This window comes from Apodemus sylvaticus, chromosome 6 (genome assembly GCF_947179515.1).
Source record: "Apodemus sylvaticus chromosome 6, mApoSyl1.1, whole genome shotgun sequence".
NCBI lineage: Eukaryota > Metazoa > Chordata > Mammalia > Rodentia > Muridae > Apodemus > Apodemus sylvaticus.
The window spans coordinates 67,489,685-67,516,554 of record NC_067477.1 but is presented as its reverse complement, the minus strand read 5'-3'; the positions used below and the strand labels follow the sequence as shown (position 1 = coordinate 67,516,554).

The following is a 26,870-nucleotide window of genomic DNA, read 5'->3' as shown; positions in this document are numbered from 1 at the left end:
CCCTGGTAGAGTTCTTAGAGAAAGGGTCTCATATTATTGCTCAGGCTATCCCAGAATCTACTACGTAGCCAGGGTGGCCTCAAATTCCTGGGTAATCTTCATGCCTCAGCTTCTGTGCCTGACTGATAATCTGTTCTGTTCTCTCTAAACATTTGGGATTTTGCCATAGGGTTCACTCACTAAATATTGAGAACTTATTGAATGCCAGTTGCGTGCTAAGTAGGTGCCCCACGTTCTACTTAGGGAAGGGCATGGTGCCCACCTCTTCCCAAGTTAGGGGATTCCTGCAAGAGAGCATTGGAAGGGACAGTTAGAATATTGCTGTTGAAGAATTACAAATCTGCTTACCTGAAACTCTTCTACAGTTCTCAAGAAAATTGGAAAATTTAGTCAAGGAAGATCTCTAAGAAGAAATATTTTCTAACCGTGGCATTTTCTAACCATCTCGGGACAGGTGCCCGAGTCTTTATAGAAGAGGCACACAGAATGCTACTGCTTGGGTAAAGAAAACACACACCCAGCATGCACGTGCTTGTGCACATCTTGCTAGAAGGCTCTCTGGGAATGGAGAGTGCTATTTGCCTTTGAGGTAAGGAGCTGAGTGTCTAAAGATAAAGTAGGAAACTTTTTTTCCTTCTCGCTCCGGTCCCGCTCGCTCTTGCCCAAAGATTTAAGAGGGCATCAGGTCTCATCACGAATGGTTGTGAGCCACCATGTGATTTCTGGGATTTGAACTTGGGGCCTCCAGAAGAGCAGTCAGTGCTCTTAATCTCTGAGCCATCTCTCCAGCCGCCATGTAGGAAACTTTTTATCTGTTTTTTGTTTGTCTGTTTGTTTTTGTTTTTTATTTTTGAACCCTATAAGTTAATTACTCATACAGAAATAAAGTTTTATTTTCTTGGAACATCCTATAACCACAGCTGAGGAGAATATATACCAGCTTCTTTCATTTGATAGATTGTATAAGCAAGTACAATCCTAAAGGTACACCTGACAAGAGCTATCACCAAGGATCATGTAAGTGTGTGATGTATTTTGTTTTGGTTACAGGGAACTTTCCACTTTTATTTTTATGCCTCTCAACTCATATATCCTGATAAACACCCAGTGGTTGAGAGTGGGTGTGGTTCCTCCCAGAGACACCAACTACAGGATTTTTTTTTATACATCAAAGAGCCACATGGTGCTGTATCTGTTTGGTTTTGTTGTGTTGTGTTCAGGGGAAATCACACATGAAGTGTGCCAGGTAATCCTGGAAGAAGACAGATTAAAGGGGAAAATATGATTTAGTGAGTCCATTGGCATTGCATAGAATTTAAAGCAAGTTAGATTCTCTTCGTGCAGTGAATTGCTTTTTTTATGATGCTGTTGGAGGAGACATGGAGGATACGCAGAGCAGAGCAGGGCTCATTGGTGAAATCCCAGCCACTGGAGTGGTGGCAGCAAGAGAATCTTAAAGCCATGGTCAGCCTAGATCACGCAGCAAATCCCGTCTCAAAACAAAGCAAACATGTAAAAGAAATCCCATGGGATACAGACAGCCATATGTGAGTCCCAAGGAATCCTATTCGTATATATGTTTAAGAGTCATGTAAGAATCGAATAATAAAAAAAGTCATGTAAGAAGATAGAGGATTATAAATAATTTAAATTTTTTGTTTTTCTTTTTTTCTTCCTTTTCTTTCTTTTTTCTTTCTTTTTTTTTTATTTTTTATTTATTTTTTTGGTTTTTTGGATTTGTTTTTTTCAAGACAGGGTTTCTCTGTATAGCCCTGGCTGTCCTGGAGCTTCTATAAACCAGGCTGGCCTCGAACTCAGAAATCTGCCTGCCTCTGCCTCCCAGAGTGCTGGGAGTACAGGCGTGTGCCACCACCGCCCAGCTAACAATTTAATTTTTTAACATGTATTTATTGTGAGCACAGTATATGTGCAGGAAAGAAGGGATTCATGGGTTCCAGCCCAAGTCCCCTGGTTTGGTGTCAAGTGCCTTTACCTATTAAACTAGGTGGGGTAGTACTGACCAGTGGTCACAGCCCTTGGGAGGTAGAGGCAAGAATATCAGGAGTCAGGGCAATTGTTGGCTGCATAGGGGAGTTGAGGGTCAGACCAGGCTATATAACAAGACAAAATCCTGTATCTCAAACTTCACCCTCATCCCTTAATCATCCCCCAAAAATTCTCAAAACCCAGGAGAGTATGCAGTGTGTGGAGAAACCAACCTTGTCTTTTCTCTGATAACTTATGCTAAGCCACTTTAAAATTTACTTATAATTTATCTTCAGCAGGCTTAAAGGTTTTTGCCTGTATCCTGTCATTCCTTAGACATTACGCACCTTTTTATTTTCCTTTACAATGATCACACACGTTTTTTCCCCTGATTACACAATAGTTCCTCATCTTAATTTATAGCCAGTAAACATGAAATTATACCTTGCATTTTATTTTTAGAAGGAAACAAGTTTTAGGCCAACAAGATGGCTCAGCAGGTAAAGGCACTTGCCTCTCAGCCTATTGACATGAGTTTGATCCTTAGGAAAGAGACGTGTGTGTGTGTGTGTGTGTGAGAGAGAGAGAGAGAGAGAGAGAGAGAGAGAGAGAGAGAGAGAGAGAGAGAGATATGCATGCACACACACAATTTAAAAAGAAAAGTTTCATCGATATTGTACAAAGAGAGCAGCGGGCACGGCAGGAAGGACAGCCTGGATAAGTAGAGAGGCGTGGAAAGTAGACCTTTGGGTTCTGCTACCCCAATGGCTGCTCAGCTCTAAGAGCTGACATTCCTTAGATTTAAGGAATCTAACATTCCTTAAAGTTCAGGCTAAAGCACCTGGTAACAGTACTTCCTCACACAGCCAATTTAGAAAATAACTGAATTAATCTAAGAAAGCTTTGATGTCGGTTTTTCTACTCATTATTCGAATGCAACAAGTATTGAACGATAGCAACCTTTCGTGCATACAAGGTTGGAAACATTGAGAAGGATGTTTACTTGCATGTTGTTACAGTTAAAATCAGATGGAAAGGTTTAGAGTTGTGTAATTATGGAATATTTTCTAGCCACAAACTCCCTAGCTGCACATTTCACATTCATTAGCAATTAGGCCCAAGGATACTTGGATGCAAATCTGCTTTGGAAACTAATTTTTCCAAATACTTTGTTTCCTAGATTCCTCCTAAAGTGATATATGATGTCACCTATTCAGCTCCATCAGCAGCTTACTTCTGTGAGATAGCCTCCCTTCTTCCTTGCTCTTCTCTGCCCCTCCCCCCAAGCCCCCCAGGACTGAGCATTGAACTAGAGCCTCACTCATGCTAGGCGAGTCTCTACCATCCAACAATACCCCCAGGCCTCTTTTTTTACTTCAATTTTGAATGGGTTTCTCTAACTTGCCATAGCTGTTCTTGGAATCACTCTGCTGCCCCGGCAGCCTTGAACTTGTAATCCCCCTGCTTCGGATTTCCCAGTTGCCAGGCTTACAGGCTGTAGCGTTATCAAATGAAGCTACTAAATCAATCCTGGCAGTGTGCTCCTCACTACCTGCCTCAATGTTCTGGATTTCTGAATGAAACACACACACACACACACACACACACACTTTATATGTTGATATGCCTAAAACAGCTCAGTGGCTGGGCCGCATCCTAACCTCCACGTGGCTAATCCACCCCCCTCCAGTGTTCCCGATTTACTTACTAAAATCTGTCCCATCTTTGCTGCCCTAGGCCCAGTCATGCAGTCCTCTCTGGCTGTGTTCCCCCATCTCCTTCAAGGCGACCATGTTCTCTGACCTGCCCCTCCCAAGCATGGCATCTTGGTTCTCCTTCTCCCAGCATGAGATCACTCTCCTTCCTCCTCCACTGCCCCTTGCCCAGGAAATTCTACAAGTCCCATCCATCTCTTTCTCCCTGACCAGCCATTGGCCTCCGGCAACTTTATTTACCAATCAAAACCAACTGGGGCAGATTCCCTCGCTGTCTTATGTGGAGACAGAGTCTCATGCAGTTTGGGGGACCCAGATTAACATAATACAAACAGCATTAGACCAAATTCACAACAACAGACCTCACCCACCAGTTGGACTTTTGATCAGCATCTCAGAACTTTCCTCTGTTGCCAATCTCATCCTGACAGTCCAGTAAAAGAGCTCTGTTTTGAATCACTGTTGGACATCTGCTAATCACATGTGAGATGTGAAAGCCCTGCTCCAGCCTCGCTGTCACTGACTTCATCCTTCTCCGGGAGTCAGGAAACAGTAACCTTGTGAGGTTTATACAAAGAGGCAGGTGAGACTCATAACATTAGACGTGCTGAGATGTCAGAGAGGTAGTCAGGGCACAGTGAAGATTTCCTAATACCGATTATAGAGCACCTTCCCCTGCCTCCCCCAGTGCTGATATTAAAGGTATGCAGCACTATGCTGCTTACTTTTTTTTTTTTTAATTCTGTGTATGGATGTGGGCACACACATGCCAGGGTTCACATGTGGAGGTCAAAGGACAACTTACTGGTGTTGGTTCTCTTCTTCCCCCATGCAGGTCTGCTGGGCATTGAACTTACATCCTCAGACTTGACTGTAAGAATCTTTTCCTCCTAAGCAATCTCCCCAGCCCAAGACTGTTACTGATTCAAAGAATGGGTTTGAGGGTTAGAATTTTGTAGGTTTGAAGCTCTCCCCTGCTGTTTATTGCCCTTTTGATCTAGTTGTCTAACCTTGCTGAGCTTTAGTTTCCCTATATAAAAAGGTGGTATGGGGAGGCAACATACCAATTCATAGGATGTCTGTGGGGAGTCGATGGTGATATGTGTAGAAGACTAACTTCTAAAGTATTTTGGATGTGCCATAATTGCCTAGGACCTCATAATAAAAGTAAAAGATTCGATTCTTCCCTTTTGTCTAGACACTTATGAAAAAGACTCTCCAGGCATCTCCTTAGTGAGAACCCACTCATCCAGAGTTGCCTGTGTATGTTCTAATTCCTCCTGCCAGAGCCTCCTTCCCTTAATCACATCCTCATTACTGCTTCCTGTTGCTTCCCGCGCCTGCATCCCCATTTCTGCTGAGAAAAGCGGAAGTGAGGGGCATGTACAAGTCGGGGATTTCTACAGCCGTTCTTAAGTCTGCACTGCATGTTGAGCCGTATTTATCTGAATATAGTGTTTGGCGAATCTTTTCTCTGGGAAACATAAAGGAACTTCCCTATTAAAGGCTGAAATGTGTTAACCTCTTAGGGGACAAATATGTTCTCCTTGTATAGTATAACGGTTACACAACTGCAGGGGCTTAATTAAACCTAGCATTGAAGACACAAGACTTCTGCTCCCTTTTTCAACTCTACACTTTGCTTACAGGGAAACCCAGGCTATTAATTTGCCTCAAGGACACAAGGTACACTACTGAGCCTGAACAATAGTTAAGCATATGAACTTGTGAATTTTTAATTTTTTGTTTGTTTTGCTATATCTGTCTATGTACCTGTGTAATACCTGTCTTCTGTCTGTCTGTCTGTCTGTCTATCTATCAGTCAATCAAAGGGTCTCACTTTGTAGCTCTGGATGGCCAGGAACTCACTATGTAGACCAAGCCTCAAACTCACAGAAATCTGCCTGCCTCTGCATCCTGAGTACTGGGATTTAAAACATGTCCCCCCATGCCCTGCAATAGGTAGAGACATAAATATTAGAAATACGTATAGGAAAAATTATAAATAGTAATTTTCCAGAATTTTGGAGACAGTTCTTCAGGCTTCTAGGGTTATTCTTTTATTATTGGGGGAAGGGTGTTTGAGCACAGGTGGGGTCGTGCCATAGCACATGTAGGTCACAGAACAGCTTTAGTTGGGATTCATTCCTCCATTGTCTGCTAAGATCCAGCATGGGACTCAGACCTGCTCAGCAGGGACCTCTGTCCTCTGAGCCATCGCACCAGCCCTTCTAGAATTACTCTTATACATTCTCACTTTCTAGATTTCTTATTGTTTCTTATGGCTGTTATCTAAGTTTTGGTCTGGGGGGTTTTGTTTGTTGTTTGGTTGGTTTAGGAAGTTGTTTCAGTACTGGAGATTGAAGCCAATGCCTTCTACATATTAAGCAAGTACTCTTACTAGTGAGCTAAATCCCCAGCACACACATACACACACACACACACACACACTTTAATTGTTAAAAATCTATATTTTAATGTAATGTGGGTTGTTATGTATGGATTTGTGCACATGAATGCCAGGTGCTCATGGAAGCCAGAGAAGTTGGTGCTCCTGGAAATGGAGACACAGACAACTGTAAACCACCTGATGTGGGCACTGAAAACCAAACCAGGCCCTCTGCAGAGGACCGCTGTTAACCACCGAAGCATCTCTGCAGTCCTCACTCCCTAAGCCCAGCAGCCCTTATCTTACTTTCCATTTGGATCCAGGTCTTACCCAGACTGACCTGGAACTTACTCTATAACCCAAGTAGACCTTAATTTTACAATCCTCCTGCCTCGGTCTCTCCACCAGCTAAGATTACAACCTTATGCCGCTGGGCTCAGCCTGTGACTTCTGATCTATAATATAAGATCTGCTTTATTGCCTCTGAGGACTTTCAGAGGCTTCCTTTGCCAGCTTGACTTTCAAACTTTACAAGAAGGTGACTGGTGTGATGAGTTTGTATCCATTGAGTTGGCCAGACACTTTCATTCTGGAAACTCTTTGTCCAGTGAGCTGATTTTTGGTTATTTTGTTGATGATGCCATTTCTGGAATTCCTGCCCCCTCCCCAAAGTAATGGACCCCCAGGCTTCCATGTCCTGCCTCAGAGTATACATTTAAGTTGTCCAGTTCTTTATTAAGCCACGTGTCTCCAGCCAGCCTCACTTCTTTGCTTCCAACTCTAGAGTCTCTTAGGAGATTGTGTTGACCCTTAGCTACATCTGTACAGATTTGACTTAGTTACATCTGCAAGGTAAGTTCCTCTTGTCCCCTTGCTTTCCAGCTTCCAAAATTAGGTTACCTTTCTCTCCCAAGTCTGTGGGCTTGTCAGTTTCTAAAGTTTTTATTATAGTCTTAAGAGTATTCCAAGTAGGATTAAAATCAGATGTGTGTTTGCCTTCTTAACCTAGAAATGTATGTTCTACTCTTACCCTGTGTGGCCAGACTGGCACAAACACCCCAACCCCGACCCTAGGCAGAATAACTGGTTAAAAGGTAGAGGGGGCATAAGAAAGAGCCCTTTCATTCTTTTGGTTCTGATTTATGTCTCTTACTGGCTGACACCAAGACATTTTGACATAATAGACTAGACCTCCTGCCAAAGAATTGTACTCTTCTCCGGAGAAAGATGGAGTGGTGAGATTTTTAGAATGGCTTAGAAACTATGTGTTAAAGTGCAACCTCTTTGTGATTTCCATGTGAGTAGGGACCCTTCTGCTCAACGTTCTTAGTACTTACTACTAGCACTCCCTTCTCCACTGTAAGCTAAACACTCTACCTAGTAAGTTTCCTCTCCAAGGACAGACACAACTTTTTCACACCTCAGGGAAGGAGAGATGGCTCAGCTGCTAGGAGCATTGACTGCTTTTACAGAAGACCCACGTTCAATTCCCAGCATCCAAATGGTAGATCACAATTGTCTATAAACTCCTGTCCCGGGTGATTCAACCCCTTCTCCCAACCTCTGTGGGCATTGCACAGACATAGTGTACAAAAAGTACATGCAGGTAAAATGCCCATACACACAAAATAAAATGAAAGTATGCCAGCACATACTTAATCTAATAGCCATTAAATAGCTTCATATATGTGTGTATATGTTCACAATCAAGATCACAGATGGATCTGAATAGAGGCTCAAAGAGGGACTCCAGGCCACATAGGCCATAGCATGAGCTGAATTTCTTTGATTCTTTTTATTATTATTATTATTATTATTATTATTATTATTATTATTAGAAGGAGTTTAATCCATCTAAATTAACTGAGTTAGACAGTATTAATGAGAGTTAACATTTATTGGATAATTTTCTATATGTTTTTGTATCTACATGCATTATCTACAGTGGTACTCATGATAAACAATTATTATTTCCATTTTACGAACAGTGAGGCAGAGGCACAAACAACAAATGAAGCTTTCCCATTTGATAAGGTTTGTACATCATGGAACCAGAATTTGAACCCAGGCAGGCTGGTCCCAAAGCTTGTGTCTCCAGCACTATTGTTACATTATTAAAGAGTAGATACCAAATGGAAAGGCCACTTTTGTGTGTCTGTTCTGCCTCACTAACTGTGCTTAAGCCCTCTCTTGGTGTTAAGTTGGAATAATAACTGGAGTAATTTCTATGCAGTCGGGCCTTACATACATTTGAACAGACCAAGACGGTTAAAAGAACACAGTAACTATCGTGTGCACTCTGGGGAGGTTTTGTAATTAGGCCAAAGCTTTGTCCACTGGTGCTGCTGGAGAGGCTACAAAGATCTTCAAACCCCCTCTTTTTGTTTGTGTGCATTTCCAGAATGGGAAAAATATTCCCATATCTTGGGTTAGATGTATAATATTGTGGAAAACTTTCTTTCTTTCTTTCTTTCTTTCTTTCTTTCTTTCTTTCTTTCTTTCTTTCTTTCTTTCTTTCTTTCTTTCTTTCTTTCTTTCTTTCTTTCTTTCTTTCTTTCTTTCTTTCTTTCTTTCTTTCTTTCTTCCGAGTCAGAGCTCTTCAGTATGTAACTCTGGCTGTTCCAAACTCACAATGTAGACCAGTTAACTGGCCTTAGTTCACAGAGACCTGTCTACCTCTACCTCTACCTCTACCTCCCGAATGCCATTGTTAAAGGCCACTCCACTAAATCTGTCTACTTATTTTATGTACATGTGTGTATGTATGTCCGTGCACATATGCATGCCTATTACTCACAGGGTACTGCAACTGGAATTATAGCTGTCATGAGCTGCCCTGTTGCTACTAGGGTTTGAACCAAGATCGTCTGAAAGAGCGGTCATGGTCAGTTCTAACTTCTGAGCTACCTCTCCAGCCCTGGTGGAAATTTTTATAAGCCTCTTGAGGGTGAGATTTGAATGCATCAGAATAAGTAGGCTTGATATTTTTTAAATTAGCTTTCGTTATTCAAAATACTACTCTCTCTTGCCTTGAAGAACAGAGGAGACACAGATACCTTGTATAGACACTAAAGACAAAGAATGTGTATAAATAAATATTCAGAGAAAAGTGAGTCATGAGCCAAATCTGTCTTCTCGCTCTGCTAGCTAGGATCTACCCAGGCCCACAATTTGATCATTTTCTAAAAGGTTAGATTGCTGTGTGGGTGCGTTGAGTGGCACCAGAGCAGACAGAGGTGGCCGGGAGACACATCCCACACTGGGCAGGATGTGCCCAAGGCAGGAATGGCAATTCTCTTCCTCAATAGAATTGTTTCATTAACTGAGGACAAGATGAGGTCATTGAAATCTCCCTAAAATACCAGCGACTGACAAACACAGGATATAGAATGAGTCTTAAAGCAGTGGAATCATTACGGCATCAGAGTGAGGTAATGTGACACAGTGTGTGTACATTTTCCCAAGTCATTTAAAGACCTTCACAGAGCTGGTCTCTGAGTAACTTTAAATTTGCACATAGAGATGGAGGTAGGACTCCGCCTCTTCAGCCTCTCCCTTCTGAAACTGCCCCAGCCAACATACGAGCTTGTGGAATGCACATATACCTACTGAAGGCTCCCATCTTCCTGTTCGCCTCGGGTTCTGCCTCTCATCTTCCAACACCCCATCGTCATCGGGTGCTAATCTCCCTTTACCACAGCATATAAAGTTTGAAAAGTTTCAACAAAACCATTTTTTTTTTAAATATGAGTACACAGTTGCCCTCTTCAGACACACCAGAAGAGAGTATTGGATCCTATTGCTGATGGTCGTGAGCCACCATGTAGCTGCTGAGAATTGAACTCAGGACTTCTGGAAGAGCACTCAGTACTCATAACTGCTGAGCCATCTTTCCAATCCAACAAAACTATTATTAATCTCCATTTTAAAACAAAAATGATAACGTAATAGGGCTGGAGAGATGGCTCAGCCATTAGGAGCACTGCTCTTCCAGAGGATACAACTTCTGTTCCCAGCACCCACACGGTTTCTCACAACTGGCTATAACTCCAATTGTAGGGGATTTGACTCCCTCTTCTGGCCTCAGTGAGCACCAGGCACACACAAGTGGTTCATAGACAAACATGCAAGCAAGACACACACACATGCACACACTCATGTACACACACCACACTGTCATCCTGTCTTACAAGCGCCTACTGTCCGTGGTAAAACTGAGGCTGACACAGCACCAGCTGAAGAGCAGGCAAATAAAAACATGAATGAATATTTGACCTCAGATGCCTCAAGCCACAATTTTAAAAGGTTTCTTACGCCCTTTCCCTGGTGGTATTTTCTGCAGTACACAGAAAATTGTTTAAGGTGGCAGTCACTTGAGAATACAGAGTCCAGTATTGTCTCAAACATTCTCTTCCCAAGACTTAGCTGCATAGGATAACAAGAAAAATCAAGACGGGGCAGTGAAAGCTGGTATTGTGCAGAGGGTGATAGGCTCACAGAGACAAGTAGCAAACAGCACATCCCAGTGTGAGTTACAGCTTCCCTGGTCTTTTCCGCTGTAAGCAATATAGAGCACACAGAGCATCAGTCCTAGGCATGCTTGTGACCTTGACCTGCCTGCCTGGAGAGTTCTTCTTTTTCCTTTGTCTCTGAAATGGCTTCAGCTCTCGCCGGAAGAAACTTATCAAAATGAACCACTGTCCGTGAAAGACTCTGTTTACTTTTATCTCCTCTGACTTGTCTTTGGGATATCCTGACGTCTACCCTGGTTTGAATAGGAACTTGCCCCACCCCAGCTCTGCCATTGCCTAGTGTCATAGGCCACTTGAGACTGTCCTAGGTGAAGCCATCACAGAGAAAATGGAGAAGCACTTCCTGGCTTTAGTCTCCCAGACAGCTGTGTAACTGGTAGATATTTATGTTGGAAGTATCTGTAGGACATTTGTGGTTACTTTAAGAACCTCTATTGTTTGTGGTGCTTTAAACTCTCCTTAACACTGGGTTCTATTTTAAGTTAGTTTGTTTGCCTTTTACAGCATAAACAGGCTAAAGAGGAGGCAGGTCATAGAGTACATCCTCCTTAGTATACACACTTTTTTTCCTGAGGAAAAAGGGTCAGGGGGCTAGAGCAGTTAAGAGCACTGACTGCTCTTCCAGAGGTCCTGAGTTTGATTCCCAGCAACCACATGGTGGCTCACAACCATCTGTAATGAGATCTGATGCCCTCTTCTGGTGTGTCTGAAGACAGCTATAGTGTACTCATATACATTAAATAAATAATATTTTTTAAAAAACCTTAGGAATAATCTCAAAAAAAAAAAAAAAGGAGAGACAGAACAATAAATATTACCTTGGTCCCCCAACCCTCAGTCCCAATTTGCAGAAACAACGGCCACAGGCCGGTTTGGGTGAGAACGGTTTCCACTTAACCCAGCTTCCCTTTCACTCCAAGTTCCGTAAAGAAAGAAAAACCAAGTTCAGGAATCTAAGCTTCCCGTGATTTTTTTTTAAAATAAGTTATTTTTATTTTATTTTATTTTATTTATATGAGCACACTGTAGCTATCTTCAGACACACCAGAAGAGAGCACCAGCTCCCATTACAGATGGTTGTGAGCCACCATGTGGTTGCTGGGGATTGAACTCAGGACCTCTGGAAGAGCAGTTAGTACTCCTAACCGCTGAGCCATCTCTCCAGCCCTTCTTCCCATGATTCTTAAAGAGTAATTTTCATGCCTTCATTTCACACAGGTTATGACAATAGCAGACACTCCTAGGGAATGCTGCTGAATTCATTAGCAGAGGAACACTGGTAGGCGTGGGTGTTCCTCCTGACTAAAGCTGGCATGAAGTACAGAGGGGTGGCATTCCCTCACCACCAATTCCTGGAGCAGAGAACTTGTAAGATGATGTAGTATAGCCATGGCCTCCTGTACCATATCCTCAAATACACCAGTTGCTTTATAAAGCCACTAAAATGAGGTGACATTGGCACAGAGAAATGGCTCAGCAGCTGCTCCTGCAAAGGACCTGGGTTATGTTTCCAGTACCCGGGTGGCAGCTCATAACTGCCTTAACTCTAGTTACAAGGGACCCAACACCCTCTTCCGGCCTCCGTAAGCTCCTGCATGACCACTGTGCACATAAACTCATGCAGGCAAATGCATGCATAAAAAATAATGAATAAACTTAGAAACAAACGAATTTTATAATACACAAAGATCCTTCCTCTATGTTGCTGCACGGAAGCACCCTGAAGAAGTCCCAAATTTCTCTTGACTTCCTCATCCCTAAATGAGAAAACACTACAGACTTCCCTCATAAACTGTTATAAGCGGTAGTAAAAAAAATTATGAAAGATTTCATCTTTACATATGAAGAAACTGTATGCAAATAATGTAACTTTGCATTTTTGTTAATGATAATGTGATTAATAGCCCAAAGTTAATGGAGAGGGAGGGGAGGCATAAGTGGAAGGTACTTTATTCATTTTACAAATAAGATATCAACAAATAAATAAAAAGGGAATTTGGAATTCCTGGGGCCAGAACCCCAAAGCATCAGTCCTGTGCTGATATCAATTTAGAATCGTGTGTTCAGTTGCTCATATTAAATAGGAAGAGTGGTCACAGGCAACTGATGCTTCAGTTATGATTCCACTGAAAGCATCTTTTCACCGGACACTCTAAAGCATCTTTTCACCGGACGCTCTGTGGAGTCAGACCCTCGCCATCCTCGTGACCTCGGTCCCAATGCCCTCTGTCCTTACCCAGGGAGGATGGCTGCTGGCCAGAGGCATTGCCGACCTCTACCACACCTGGGTTTCACCTTGTCCTCTCTCTGCATATCCGCAGTCATGTAGAAATTCCTAGACTCAGACCCCAGAAGAGAGCTATCAGGAGGAAAGACAGTTTTTTTCTGCACATGCAACACACACGTGTTATCGTTGCTGGGTTCACTCAGTCCTAATGCTCCTCCATGTTAGTGCAACAGATGTTCTCTCCCTGTCTTTAGGCGGTTTCTCAGGAGCTTCTTCTGACACGTGTTTCTTCTATATGTCCGCTTTCTTCAGCTTCTACCCCTGCCACTGGCTTCTTCTGATCAAATGTTCTCATGTCTCCTTTGCCTTTAAAGCAGTTGGAGGTTTGGGAGTGGGGTGTGCATGCAGGGTGTGTGTGTGTGTGTGTGTGAGTGAGAGAGAGAGAGAGAGAGAGAGAGAGAGAGAGAGAATGTGGGTCTGTGGGGGCGTAAGAGTATGTGGGTAGGTGGTCTCTGTGTGAGGGTGGGGGTATGTGAGGGTGGGGTATGTGAGGGTGGGGTATGTGAGGGTAGGGGTAGAGGGTGGGGGTGGGGGATGCTCAAACATGTGTTGTGATGGGGGTTGGGTTTTGAAGAGGCCACACCATGTGGTCTGAATGACCATTTATTCGCAAAACAGAGCTAATAAATCTACATGTGCTGTGCTGAAAATTAAAAATAGAGACAATCTGAATCTTATATAGGGTCTAGAGAAGCAACTAAACTCAGTGCTGTATGCTACAGAACCTTGAAATTAGTTATGTGCATTTGCAGATCACTTCTTGGCCCTTACATATCACACCCCTTCCAGGGCTCCTCTGGTTGGACCCGCCACGTTCATCCCTTTTAGGTCCTTAGCCGCTTCCATGATAGCTCCTCTGCCTCCTCCCACCATAGTCCTCATTTGATCTTGAATCTAAAGCTTTCTATTGACTGCCTATGAGACACCCCCAACTCAGGGATATCAAAGGTTCCTCCCCTCAAGGCCCTGCCGGGAACCACGGTCTGTCCAGTGGTTGACTGTTCAGCTCTTCTTTTCCAGCTCCGAGGGCGCCCTTCTCAGTCTGTGCTGCCAGTTGTCTCGTTTCCTGCCTGGGTTGTTGCAGGAGCCTCTCAGTAACATACACACGCACGCACGCTACACACACACACACACACACACACACACACACACACACACACACGCTACACACACACACACACACACTTGCACGTGCCCTGTGGCACAATCCAGAATTTTGCCTTTCATCTCCCCCGCTGCCTTGAGGCTCAAACAGAGCCCTGTGATTGAGACCAGTGCATCGTTCCCCTTGTCCTAGACATCCTCCACGTCCCTTGTCCTAGTCATCCTAGACGTCCTCCACGTCATCCTCCCAAACCTCTGTCTGAGCTAAATCTGACGCTTCCCAGTTCCGAGCGTTCAGCATGCTGCTCCTTGTCCATGCAAACCCCCGTCCCCTGTCTGGGTAATTCATCTGGAAAGTCAGCTGCACTGTGTCACTTGTTCTGTGGAGATATGCCTGACAGCCTTCCTCTCCCTGAGTGTGACTGAAGTGACCGTCCCTGTGCCCCCTCCTAGCAGTTACTACACTCTTTTAGTCATTTAGCAGCAATGCCCTTAGGTTAGGAGATAGTTGCCTTCACATTTTTTTGGTTTGGTTTGGTTTGGTTTTTTCAAGACAGGATTTCTCTGTGTAGCCCTGGCTGTCCTGGAACTCACTTTGTAGACCAGGCTGGCCTTGAAGTCAGAAATCCGCTGCCTCTGCCTCCCAAGTGCTGGGATTAAAGGTGTGTGCCACCACTGCTGGGCGATAGTTGCCTCATATCTGCATCTCCAACAGCTTCTGCCTAGGAGCTTAGCAAGGAAGTTCCCAGTGATGCTGATGAACGGACTGGCTTTCCCCCATCACAAGCATGCTTTGAAGCACACAGACACTTGCAAGCACACACAGACACACAGACACACAGACATGCCACAAAGTAAAATACTTTACATCCAAACTGGCCTCTACATCCTGCCACCAATTTACAGAAATCATAGCAGGTTGGAGGCCATAGCCCATGATGCCAGGGAGATAAAATCTGCAAAATCTGAGTGTGGAAGATTTTGTGAGACAAGCCACGTTTCTTTAACCACAAGAGACAAAAGGGCTGAGGCCTGGAGACACAGGTGAAAGTCTGTAATCCTTGGAGGCTAAGGCCGAAAGATCAAGTATTCAAGCCTTGCTTAGGATGAACTCAAGGCTGCCCTACGCAGCTCAGCCCCTGTCTCAAGTGTTTTAAGAAGAGCCCTAGGTATACATGTCAATAGTACAGAACTTGCCTCATCACATGCACAGGAACCTGGTCCATCCAGTACTGGGGCCTTGGGGGGAGGGGAGGGGGAGTCAGGGAAGACAAACACCAGAGAAGAAAGTTACCAACAATCTCAATCACAGGGTTCTGTTCTTCATATATGCAATTGCATATATGAAGCGGTTTTTTTTTTTTTTTGGATTTGTTTTTTTTTTTTTTTTTCAAGACAGGGTTTCTCTGTGTAGCCCTGACTGTCCTGGAACTCACTCTGTAGACCAGGCTGGCCTCGAACTCAGAAATCCGCCTGTCTCTGCCTCCCAAAGTGCTGGGATTACAGGCGTGCGCCGCCACCGCCCGGCTTGAAGCTTTTTTTTTTTTAATCCTAATTTTTATTTTGTTTTGAGACAGTGTCTTCATTCATAAGCTAGGCTAGTTTCAAATTCAGTTTGTAGCACAGGCTAGCCTCAATTTTGAGATCCTCCAGTCTCAGTCTCCCAACTGCTGGGATTACAGACTTATGCCACCTCACCTTACAAAATCCTTTTTACAAAAAGAAAACATCAACAGAAAACAAGGTAACTCAGGTTAGCCTAAAACTCAAGGTCTTTCTGCCTGTACTTACCAATGCTGAGATTACAAGAGTGTACCTCATGCCTGACTAATGAATATTATGTGTGGGATGTATCTTATCTTGCTGAGGATCTGATGTGATTTTCTGCAGATATATCACATCCCAAAGGCTTTAGAGGTCTTGAAGATCTTCAGTCCATACAATCCTGAGATGTAACAGAACGTGTAGGGACGGGGCTAAAAAGAAGTTCTGAGCCGGGCAGTGGTGGCGCACGCCTGTAATCCCTGCACTTGGGAGGCAGAGGCAGGCGGATTTCTGAGTTCAAGGCCAGCCTGGTCTACAGAGTGAGTTCCAGGACAGCCAGGGCTACACAGAGAAACCCTGTCTCAAAAAACCAAAAAAAAAAAAAAAAAAAAAAAAGAAGTTCTGGGAGGCCTATAAGATGACTCAGTGGGGAAAGGCTCTCACCACCAAGCCTGTTGACTGCATTCAGTGCCTGGGGCCCACACGGTAGAAGGAGAGAGCTCACTCCTCCTTTTTCACACCTCCTCCCCTGGCTCCCTTCCTCCCCAAATGGTCCCATTTCTACTTTTGTGTCGTGTGTGTGTGTGTGTGTGTGTGTGTGTGTGTGTGTGTGTGCGCGCGCGCGCGCGCGCGCCATGTCCTTCTTCCCAGTTGGTTTAGGGCTCTGTCTTTTGCCCCTCACTTTTACAATACAGCCTGTAGATAACACTATGCACACTCTATTCAGCTATGAATAGTAATTCATTGCTAGACATGGCTACAACTCCAGTCCCAGATTGATGTGGTTTGTTTTGGTTTTCTGTCTGTGTAGCCCAGGCTGGCCTAGAGCTAGCCATACTCATGCCTCAGCTTCTTAGCATGCGCCATCACGCCCAGCTCAGTTTTATTTTTGATGGAACATACAATGAAGGTAACTTCTTTTTCTTTGCTGTTGTGGGTATGCCCGTGACTGCAAGCCAGCCCACTGAGTCCGGCTCGCAGCTTAGCACAGAGGCTTTCAAAGCCAGTTTGCAGGTTACCTTTATTCTACCTAGTCATCTTTAAAATACAAAAATAACTGTCTTCTGCCTTTATAATATTGTCATTTAGAGACTTCTCCACCACAAGATGGTGCCCCAGAGTAATTGAAGCTATGGTTTTTGTCTTCTTCCTTATAAATCTCTAACTTTGTAAACTTGGGGCAGTTTCTCTGAGTCAAGGTATGGCTGTGAAGACTTGGTTGTGTTTTTCTTTAAACCATGTCTTCCTGGCTACATGGAAAATTGAAGAACCAGAATCAAGCAATGTGAGGTTGTGTTGTTTGATTGTGGTTCTGAGGATTGAACCACAGAACTAGTGTGGGCTCCACAACCATGCCAAAGTGGTGCTCCACAGGTGTTCCACCACCATGCCAAAAGTGTTCCACAGGTGCTCTACCACCAAACCAAAGTGGTGCTCCACAGGTGCTCCACCATCATGCCAAAGTGGTGCTCCACAGATGCTCAACCACCAAGCCAACATGGCCTTGTGTCCCATTAGACAGGCTCTCACTAAGTTGCTCAGGCTAGCTGGCCTAGAATTTGAGAACCTCCTGCCTCAGTTTCTGAAATACTGTGGATTATTAGTATACAGCACCATTCTGAACTTAGTGTGCTTTAACATTGTTAATATTTTTGCAAGAATTTATGGTAATTCCTATGCAAACTTTTAAAAGTAACTGTCATCCCTATTAATGGGTCTAATTTCCACTTTGAATCTATGTTCATAGAAAATAATATATAATTTCAGCATCACTTTAAATGGAGGACCCAGAAAATGCCACCTACACCGGATAACCTGAGTTCAATTCCCACAACCTACCTGGAAGAAAGAGAATCACCTCTTGCAAGTTGTCCTCTATCTTAGCACAGATCAGAAGCACTGTGTCGTGCATGCACAGGCAGGCACGCACACACACAGGCGTACATACAATACATGTAAAAGAAAAAAGGGGTAAATAGAGTCCAGCATGGTGGTGCATGCCTGTATTTGCAGCTACCTGGGAGGTTGAGCCAAGAAAATAGTTTAAATTCACCCTAGTTAACTTATCAAGACCCCACCTTGGGATAAATAAATGAATAACCCCAGGAATGGTATAAAACCTACGATCCCAGAACTCTTATTCTGATTTCCAGCTATGGTTGGGAATACTGGGCCAGCAAGGGTTTCATAGCAAGTCTCTGCTTCTAAAACACCAAGTACATTCACACACATGAACATGTATACACACAAACATGTACGCATGTATACACACAAACATGCATGCATGTGCACACACACACACACACACACACAAAGTACATTCTGAAAGACAGGCACTTTTAATATCCTTTAAAGTGTTGAATTCCTGAACCATATCATCATCATTACTGCTGTTGCGCTTGCGCTGTGGGGTCTTTCTGTATAGCCCATGCTGTCCTGACACTCACATATTCCAGTCAGGACTTGAACGGCCTCTGTCTGCTGAGTGCTGGAGTTGCAGGCATGGACTGACATGCCGGGTTCCTGATGCTAGGCATATTCTTTAGCTAATCAGAACATGTTTATTAACCATCAAGTATATGTACTGACAGATCTTATATTTTCCTAGGCTTGATAGGCAAGTAAGAAAAAAACTGATCAATCTCTCCCTAGAAACAGTTTGTCTTTAAATTTCTCTACTCTCTGGTAATGTCTGTATGCTTTCCACATAGAGAAAGCTAAGAAATAACTATTGAACATGCACAGAATTCTGAAGCAAAAAACTGTATTTTTAAACAATTTTTAAAGACTTATTGTTGTTGTTACCAGTGGGGAACTTGTTACAACACACACGTAGAGATCAGACGACAACCCTGATGCTCCTCTCCTTACACCATACGTGGGGTCTGGAGCCTGCACTTGGGTCACCAGCGTGACAGCAAGTACCTTTCCCCGCTGAGTCATCCTGGTGCCCTACAGATGCTGCGTTCACTGATTAAAAGCTCTTCGTGGGAATCTCCGCTCTGGCCCTGGCGTTCTTCCTTGCTTCTGTATTAACTCATTCAGCAAACAAATATTCATTTGTTCTCAATCTAAACTGATAGTTAGGGGGCAGTAAAACCAACTACTTTGTAAAATCATAGTACAGTGGGATGAACAAAACTCTAGGGTAAACACAGACTATACCAATAAACAGTAGAGACAGTATAAATATTCCAGTAGACAGTAGAGACAGTAAAAGATATACCAATAGACAGTATAGACAGAATAAATATATACCTATAGACAGTATAACTCTACAAGGAGACAGTAGAGACAGTATAAATACACCAGTAGACAATAGAACAGTATAACTATACTAATAGGCAGTAGAGATAGTATAAATATGCCAGTAGACAGTAAAATATATACCAACAGACAGTAGAGACAGTAAAAATATACCTATAGACAGTATAGATGGTAAAATATACCATATATAGTATAGACAAGGACAGAGCATTTCAGTTTGAGAGTTTTGCTGCTGTTTAGGAACAAAGGCTGTTCATCCAGCCTTTCTTCTTTTGTCATGTTTGGGAGTTTTGTTTTAGACAGGATCTTGCTGTATAGCTCAGGCTGATCTCAAACTAGTGATTCTCCTGCCTCAACCTCTAGAGTATTGGGATTATAGACAAAGTGTTACCCCACTTGAATAAGCAGCAGCTTGGCAACCCAAGTTCAAGCCCAGATCCCACATAATGGTGGACGGAGAGGGCGCAGACACAAAGCTGTCCTCTGGCCTCCACGCGTGTGCTGCGGCAGATCCCCCACCAGCCATAATAAGGATTCTTTTAAAAGTTGTTAAAAATAATGCCAGATGGCGATGGCACAGGCCTTTAGTCCCAGCACTTGGGAGGTAGAGGCAGGCTTCGAGACCAGCCTGGTGTACAGAGTGAGTTCTAGGATGGCCAGGGCTACTCAGACAAGTCCTGACTCGAAAACCAAAACAAAAAATCACTGAAAAATATCTAGTGTTTTGCTTCAAATTTAGGGTAATGACTTTTGTGTCCCATCCCCATCCCAGGGAGGTCTAGAGGGTTCAGTTTAAACACAACTGATTAGTCTTTCTGCAGAAATCCACAGCTGGATAACATGACCTGGGCAGAGGTTAGAGATTTGTAGCTGGCCATGGTGGTGAGCACCTGTAATCCCAGATCTCAGTATATGGAGGTGCATGGGCCAGATGTTCAAGACCACCCTTGACCTCACAGCTGGAAGCCACCCTGCGCTACTTGAGAGCAGCTGTTAAACAAACAGCAACAAAGAAGGCATTAACTTACAATTTTCCTCAGTCTTTAAAGAATGGAAAATTATTAAAAGCTATTCTCTTCCAGCTAGCAAGAGACTCACCCGAACCCGCTAGAAGAACCTGCCCAGTTATTTGAACTTCCTTTGACTCTTTGTGTTTTTTAGCTCCTGGGCGTAGTTTCTCAACTAGCCCAACAGAATCTACAGTTGCTGGTCCTGGGCAGGAAGCACATGCTGAGACCGAGTTCCCAGTGGAAAAAGGACGAGATGGAGCAAGTGCAAAAGCAAGCCCACTGTTTTTTTACTGATAACATGTAAGTATGGAGGGGACCAGTGAGTTACCCTGGGTTCCGGTCATCTGCTCACTAGTTATCTGCTCAGTCATTTGGAAATGCAGGCCTGCGAGTATACAGCCTTGTTTAAAACAAAAACAGAGATGAAGGTAGCTTACAAAGTCCAACATCCACCATAGAGCAGACACGCAGGTGAGGAAGTCAGCACACGTGAGGGGAAGTGGGTCTGGAGTGAAGCTGTACTCAGGATACACACCATAAACTCCAAAATCGATCCATGAGCAGACACCAACAAATGTGAACATGGCGGTGTCTGTTCTTAGTGACAACAAAGCCCCTGCCCTTTTAGTCCCAACGGAACAAGCCAGCAGACAGCCCCTTGTAGCCAGTGACCACTGCTGTGGGAAGGATTCCTTACCTCACAGTGCTCCTCCCTCATCCAGGGACAGCAGGGATTCAAAGTTCCTAGCACAGGAATTAGTCGGACACTGCTGAAGAAAAGGCCAATGTGGGTGGGTTAGAAAAGCCACCAGGAAAATAGTCCTTTGGGCTAGGAATGCAGTTCGGTTGGGAGAAAGCTCTCCTGGCATGAAGCCCCATGTAAAACCAGCTGTGCTGGTGCTGGTCTAATCTTAGCCCTCTGCAGTAGAAGCAGAAAGATCAGGAGTTCAGGTCTTCTCTCTTATACAGAGGCCATCCTAGGACACCGGGAAGGGAAGAAGGGAGGGGAAAGGGAGGGCAGAGGAGGGGAGTGGGGGTAAGGTGAGGTTCAAAATCAAAGAGAAGGACCCTATTACAGAGGACCTCACTGGGGCCTGCATTTATTCTAATAGAAAATGCTGTTGAGCTACACCTTCCCAGGAAGCCAAATGAACATGGAAAGTAGGATTAGTAAGACAATATGCAGTTCATAAACAGAAAGCAGCTCTGCAGGAGTGTAACCTGGACTGTGCTGCATGTGGACCCTCAGTGTGCCCACAGGTCTTCACACTTAGCTGGCACACACAGGTCTTCACACTTAGCTGGCACACACAGGTTTCACACAGCCGGCACACGTTGATTCACAGGCATCCCTAGCTGCCACTTTGCAGGGTGTGTGCCTTAGCCCCAAGCTTAGTGATCATTAGTTCAGAAGTGAGAACTTCAAGGTTTTTTGGAAGTACACAAAGAATTTATTCTTATAAAGGTAAAAACAGCTCTTGATGTATGAGGCAGGAGGTCAACTCCTCATTCGGATCACAAACCAAACCACGTTTTTAAGCCTCAAGGGGACATTTCCATTGCTTTGAGAGCAGAAGTCTTGATCCTGTCGTGCAGTGTTGCTAAGCATTGGGCGTCTCGGCCGGTGTCAGATCACAGATGCCCACCAGAACAGTGTTTACCTCATTATACTCTTCATGATGTGGTTGTGAAGGGTAAATGGCTGTAATAAGTAAACCCGGCACCAAGTTCATGGAAGCCTGTATGTTCAGTACTGTCATGGTTGTCATTTGTCTTATAGAAAGGGCCTGGATAGACCGTGAGCTGTAACCCAGGTCTCATGGGAGTTGGTCTTGCTCCCTGCCCTCAGCCTGAACTTACTGAGCCTGCTGAAGTTCTCAGCTTGTTAGAAAGCCTGACCCACTGGTCTCCTGCGTCTCTGGATTTAGATATTTATACTTTTAATGTTAACTTGTATTCTCTACTAAGGTACTAAACAAACCTTTTAAACAAAAACAAAACAAAAAACAGAGCAATGTGGTGAATTCCCATAATCCCCCTGTAAATTCAACCTGTTCTAACATTCCACTCCTCTTCATATAAACCTCCTGTGGACTTTTAGCTTCTTTGTTTTTGCTTTGTTTTGTTTTGTTTTGTTTTGTTTTTTGAGAAGATCACAACTCTAACCCAGGCTGGCCTGAAGGTTTTTATGTGCCCTCAGCTTTCCACTGCATTTTAGAGACTGTCACCAAAACCAAGGACTCCAAGTGCCTTATGGGGTCATTCAGATCCTGTCTGTCAAGAAATCAGAGGCGCCTCCAAGGAAAGCCGGAATCTAAGAATAAGGGTGGAGGGAGCCTCCTCTGCCTTCTGGGATGTCTGACTGTGTTCTCCCTTATGTCTGCCACAGCTCGGAGGACGATCCTTTCCTACTGTATGCCACACTGAACTCGGGCAATCACTGCAAGTTTATCACCAAAGACCTGTTGCGGGACCACAAGGCCTGCCTGCCTGATGCCCGGACACAGCGCCTGTTCTTTAAGTGGCAGCAGGGACATCAGCTGGCAATCATGAAAGGGTTTCAGAAATCAAAACTAACTTTCCAGGTATGGGCTCTGTGCTCTGAGTGATGCTAACAGGCATGTCTAAAGAAGAGACGGTGGCATAGGTTTTTTTGTTGTTGTTTTGTTTTTTTAACATCACGAGTTGACAGTTCTCCTTGTTTTAGTTTGGCGTTTAGCAGTTAGCCAGTTCCTAGAAACAGCATCTGTCAGAATGCCAAAAGTATTCGTAGGCCAACCCCAAATTGATCGACACATTGAAACCTGTGGGGTATCATGATTGTGCCTACAACTGCACCTTTACCCACACTTAGACACTCACACCTGTGTGCTCCTGTCTACCTGTTCCCTTGAAATAGCTTGGAATTTCTTATCCTGTCTACTTTTCCTTTTAAGCAACTTTTTCAATTTTTTAAATTACATTTGTGTGTGTGTGTGTGTGTGTGTGTGTGTGGTGTCGAGATTGAACTCAAAGCTTTGCATGCATATGCTAGGCAAGTCCTCTACCACCAAACTACATCCTTAACCCAGTTTCCTCTTTTGATCTGGGCACAGGGTGGTTTTGGACACACCGAACTCAGGCAGATCTTGGCTTTAGAATCCTAGTTTACCTGCCAGGCGCTGCTAATGTATAATGTTCTTTTTTTATTTCTAATTATATGTTTGTATATGTGCCTGTGTGGGTATGTGACCATCAGCGCAGGTGCCCAAGGAGGCAGGAGGGTGTTGGATTCCTGGAGCTGGAGTTGCAGGCAATGTGAGCCGCCCAGTGTTTACTGAGTTCACACTGAGTGTGGGCACTCAGCTCAGGTCCCCTACAGGAGCAGCACCGCTGAGTCACCTCTTCAGCCCACATGCTATGTTTCTGAAGACTAATAAGAGAGCGGATTCTAAAGTCTCTCATTATGAAAAAAATAAAAAGTTGGTAACTCACATCAAATGGGTTGAGTAACCATTCCTCGGTGTATGCATATTTCAAAATATGTTACACATGGTACTATAAATCAGTTTATTAATTTTAAAAATAGCCTAAAATGTGAAACCAATTTATAGGTAAGAGTATCCCATGATATTACAGCAGTTATTAAATCAGCAAAATCAGGACTGTATTATGGGAAATGATTCAAGACAACTGACCTGGTTTCCTCAGAAACAAAAACAAAAAGTAAAAATAGAAGTTCAATAAAAATTAAGATGAGAAAGAAGGCTCTAGATTAAAAAATGGTATCAGATACCCAGTCTCTCACAAAGGAACAATCCTGTGCTACTTCCCTTTTAATAAGCAAACTATAAAATACATGTATGCATATATGCAATAATGGAGAAAATATAAACATAGAAGTTTGATGAGGCTAAGGAAATGTTGATTATTCTGTTTGTATTCATACATATATTTTAATATATGCATGCATACATGTATTTTGATTATTCTGTTTGTATTCATACATATATGTATTAATATATGCATGTATACATGTATTTTAATCAGACAAGCTTTCACCATATATCTCTGTCTGTCCTGAAACTCTCTATGTAGCCCAGGCTAGCCTTCAAGCCCTCCTATCCCAGTCTCCTGTGCTAGGATTACTGGGTATTACACCACCATGCCTGTCTGATTTCCGTCTGGGTGTTGGGGAAAGGGTAGTAATCTCATTGATCTTAGAATTACAGAATAAATGCTGTTTGTTTAGAAGTACTCATCTGAGATTTACTCAGATAATCTTATGAAAGGGCTATTTTTCTACTTTCTATTTTAATTTTCCCTCTTCCACTTATAAAACCTATAAGCGCCGGGCTGTGGTGGCGCACGCCTGTAATCCCAGCACTCCGGGAGGCAGAGGCAGGCGAATTTCTGAGTTCAAGGCCAGCCTGGTCTACCAAGTGAGTTCCAGGACATCCAGGGCTATACAGAGAAACCCTGTCTCGAAAAAAACAAAAAACAAAAAACAAAAAACAAAAAACAAAACAAAACAAAAACAAACAAACAAAAAAACCTATAAGCACAATGAAACAATCCTGTAACTTATAAATGTGACACTCAAATAGGGAGCTCTTAACCTTAAAATGAAACACCCCCCCCCTTTACATTTTTATTTTGTTTACTGTTGTGGGGTTTGGGGGAGATAGGTCAGTGGTTAGTGCCCCCTGAGCTCGGATCTCTGCACCCACAAGCCCAGCATGTCCTTGTACATATCTGTGGTCTCTGCACTGGAGTCAAGACAAGAAGATCAGTGGGGTTTGCTAGTTGCCAGCCTAGCAAGAAAAACACAAGCTCCAGATTCAGCCCCTGATTCAAAGGAATAATGTGGAAATGGTAGGAAAAGGCACATTGTCTGCCTCTGGCTTCTGTGCATGCACAGGCATGTGTATCGGTACATACGTGTGCGTACACCACTCACACAGATAGATGACAGAAGGAAGGAAAGGAGGGAGGGAGGGAGGGAGGGAGGGAGGAAGGAAGGAAATACAGTGTCAAATAAAACACAGTCCTCTTCCAAAGAAACAGAAAAGACTGGGGAGAGGTTGGTAACCTCCGATGTTCACCCTGTGCCTCTCTAATTCACCAGCATATCCTCAGCTACGACACCGTGGTGCAGACAACTGGAGACTCCTGGCACATTCCTTACGATGAAGACCTGGTGCAGAGATCCTCCTGTGAAGTGCCAACTAAGTGGCTGTGCCTCCAGAGAAAGACACAGGCCCCCTGCTGAGTTGGGGGGGGCAGCTGCTGAGTCGTGGGGGGGGGGGCGAGGGGGGCGGCACCTGCTGAGCCGCAGGGCCTCCTGACTTCCAGGCTGCTGTGAGCTCTTACATCTGTGCTGGAAATAAAAAGTTTTAGTAACACTGTTCAGTTTAGTTGGTCTGCAGCATCAAAATTACTTTTTGCTTGGTGTGGTCTTGTTTCTGAGACAGGGTCTTGTTTGTAGCCCTTTGGCCTCCCTCCTCCTGCTTTTATTTCCTGAGTGCTGAGCTTACAGGCGCGAGCCGACACGCCTGCTGTATGCGGTGCAGGAGACGGGACATGAGCTTACTGTGTGCAAGGCAGGCATTCTACCAGCCGAGCTACTGCCGCCCTAGCCCGACAAGTTTGCCGAATGAGTGCAGGGGTTCTACCACACTCACTCCTTGCTCTCAGTTGGTCATTGGATTACAGATGGAGGGCGTGCCAAGTTGCCCAGGCTGGCCTAGAGCTTCTATACTTAAGCAACACTCCTGCCCTGGCCTCCCAAACATCTGAGACGAATCTGTCACTGGGCTCAGCTCCTCCTATCGTATTTTTAAAGCAGAAGTAGAGAGGAGGAGTATGGTATATAGACATCTGCCAAAGTAATTGGCACATAGCTAAGTGGGGCCCCTATCCACCATCTTTGGTTTGGTTGGGAGGTTGGGTGGATGACTGGCCTAGTTGGTTGCTTTTTTTTTTTTTGAGACAGGGTTTCTGTGTAATAATCCTGGCTGTCCTGGAACTTACTTTGTAGACCAGGCTGCCCTTGAACTCACAGACATCTGCCTGCCTCTGCCTCCTGAGTATTGAGATTAAGTTATGTACCATCTTGCCCAGCCCTTATGTGGTATCTTACCCATCCTTTCTCAGCTTAGAATTCACAGGCTATACACACAAGCCGGTGTCAACTGGGTCTGGAGATAGACACAGTGGCAGTTAGTTATCCAGTCACTGCTGACAACTAGCAATAGTTTATCAGAATGTCCTCAGGGATATAGTCAGGTGGATAGATTGAGGCTTTGGTTTTTTCCTTAAGGCTGTGTCTCACTTTATAGCCCTGGCTAGCCAAGAACTCCCTATGTAGAACATGCTGCCCTCCAACACACAGTTTTCCTACCTCTGCCTCCCAAGTACTGGGGTTAAAGGTGTGTGATAGCCATGCCTGTATAAAGGGTTTTAGGTGTTCTTGTTGGTGATGGGGATGTTTTTGTGCTTGTTGGTGAGGGTATCAAGCGGTGTCTCGCAATGCGTACGTATCTGGTCAGGAACTTACAGCTCTTCCTTTACCCGAGCATCCAAGTGCTAGGTTGTAGGTGTGAGCCGCCATGCCCACTTAGATTGAATTGTTAAAACTGCCATGAAAGGGGCTGGGGAGAGGGCTCAATTGGCAAAGTGCTCTCCAAGGACCCGAGGACCTGAGTTTGATCCTGGTACTCCCATGCTGAGCTTAGGGGCATATGCTTAGAAAGACAGCACTGGGGGAGCTGAGACAGGCTAGCTGGTCACCCTGCCTGTCAGGTGAGCTTTAGGACAGAGAAAGAGCCTGTTCAA

General features: G+C 44.1%; 1 protein-coding gene across 5 annotated transcripts in view; it reads left to right on the top strand.

The window, feature by feature from the left end:
- The window catches only part of Prorp (protein only RNase P catalytic subunit), an 86,237-nt gene extending 60,909 nt beyond the window's left edge, over window positions 1-25,328 (top strand). For all 5 annotated transcript variants that reach the window (XM_052185829.1, XM_052185828.1, XM_052185827.1 and 2 more), the window contains 3 exons: window positions 20,206-20,354; window positions 22,444-22,639; window positions 25,162-25,328. In XM_052185829.1, coding sequence (XP_052041789.1) covers window positions 20,206-20,354; window positions 22,444-22,639; window positions 25,162-25,305 — 489 coding nt within the window. In that variant the 3' untranslated portion in view covers window positions 25,306-25,328. The remainder of the gene's footprint in view (window positions 1-20,205; window positions 20,355-22,443; window positions 22,640-25,161) is intronic.
- The last annotated feature ends 1,542 nt before the right edge of the window (window positions 25,329-26,870 follow it).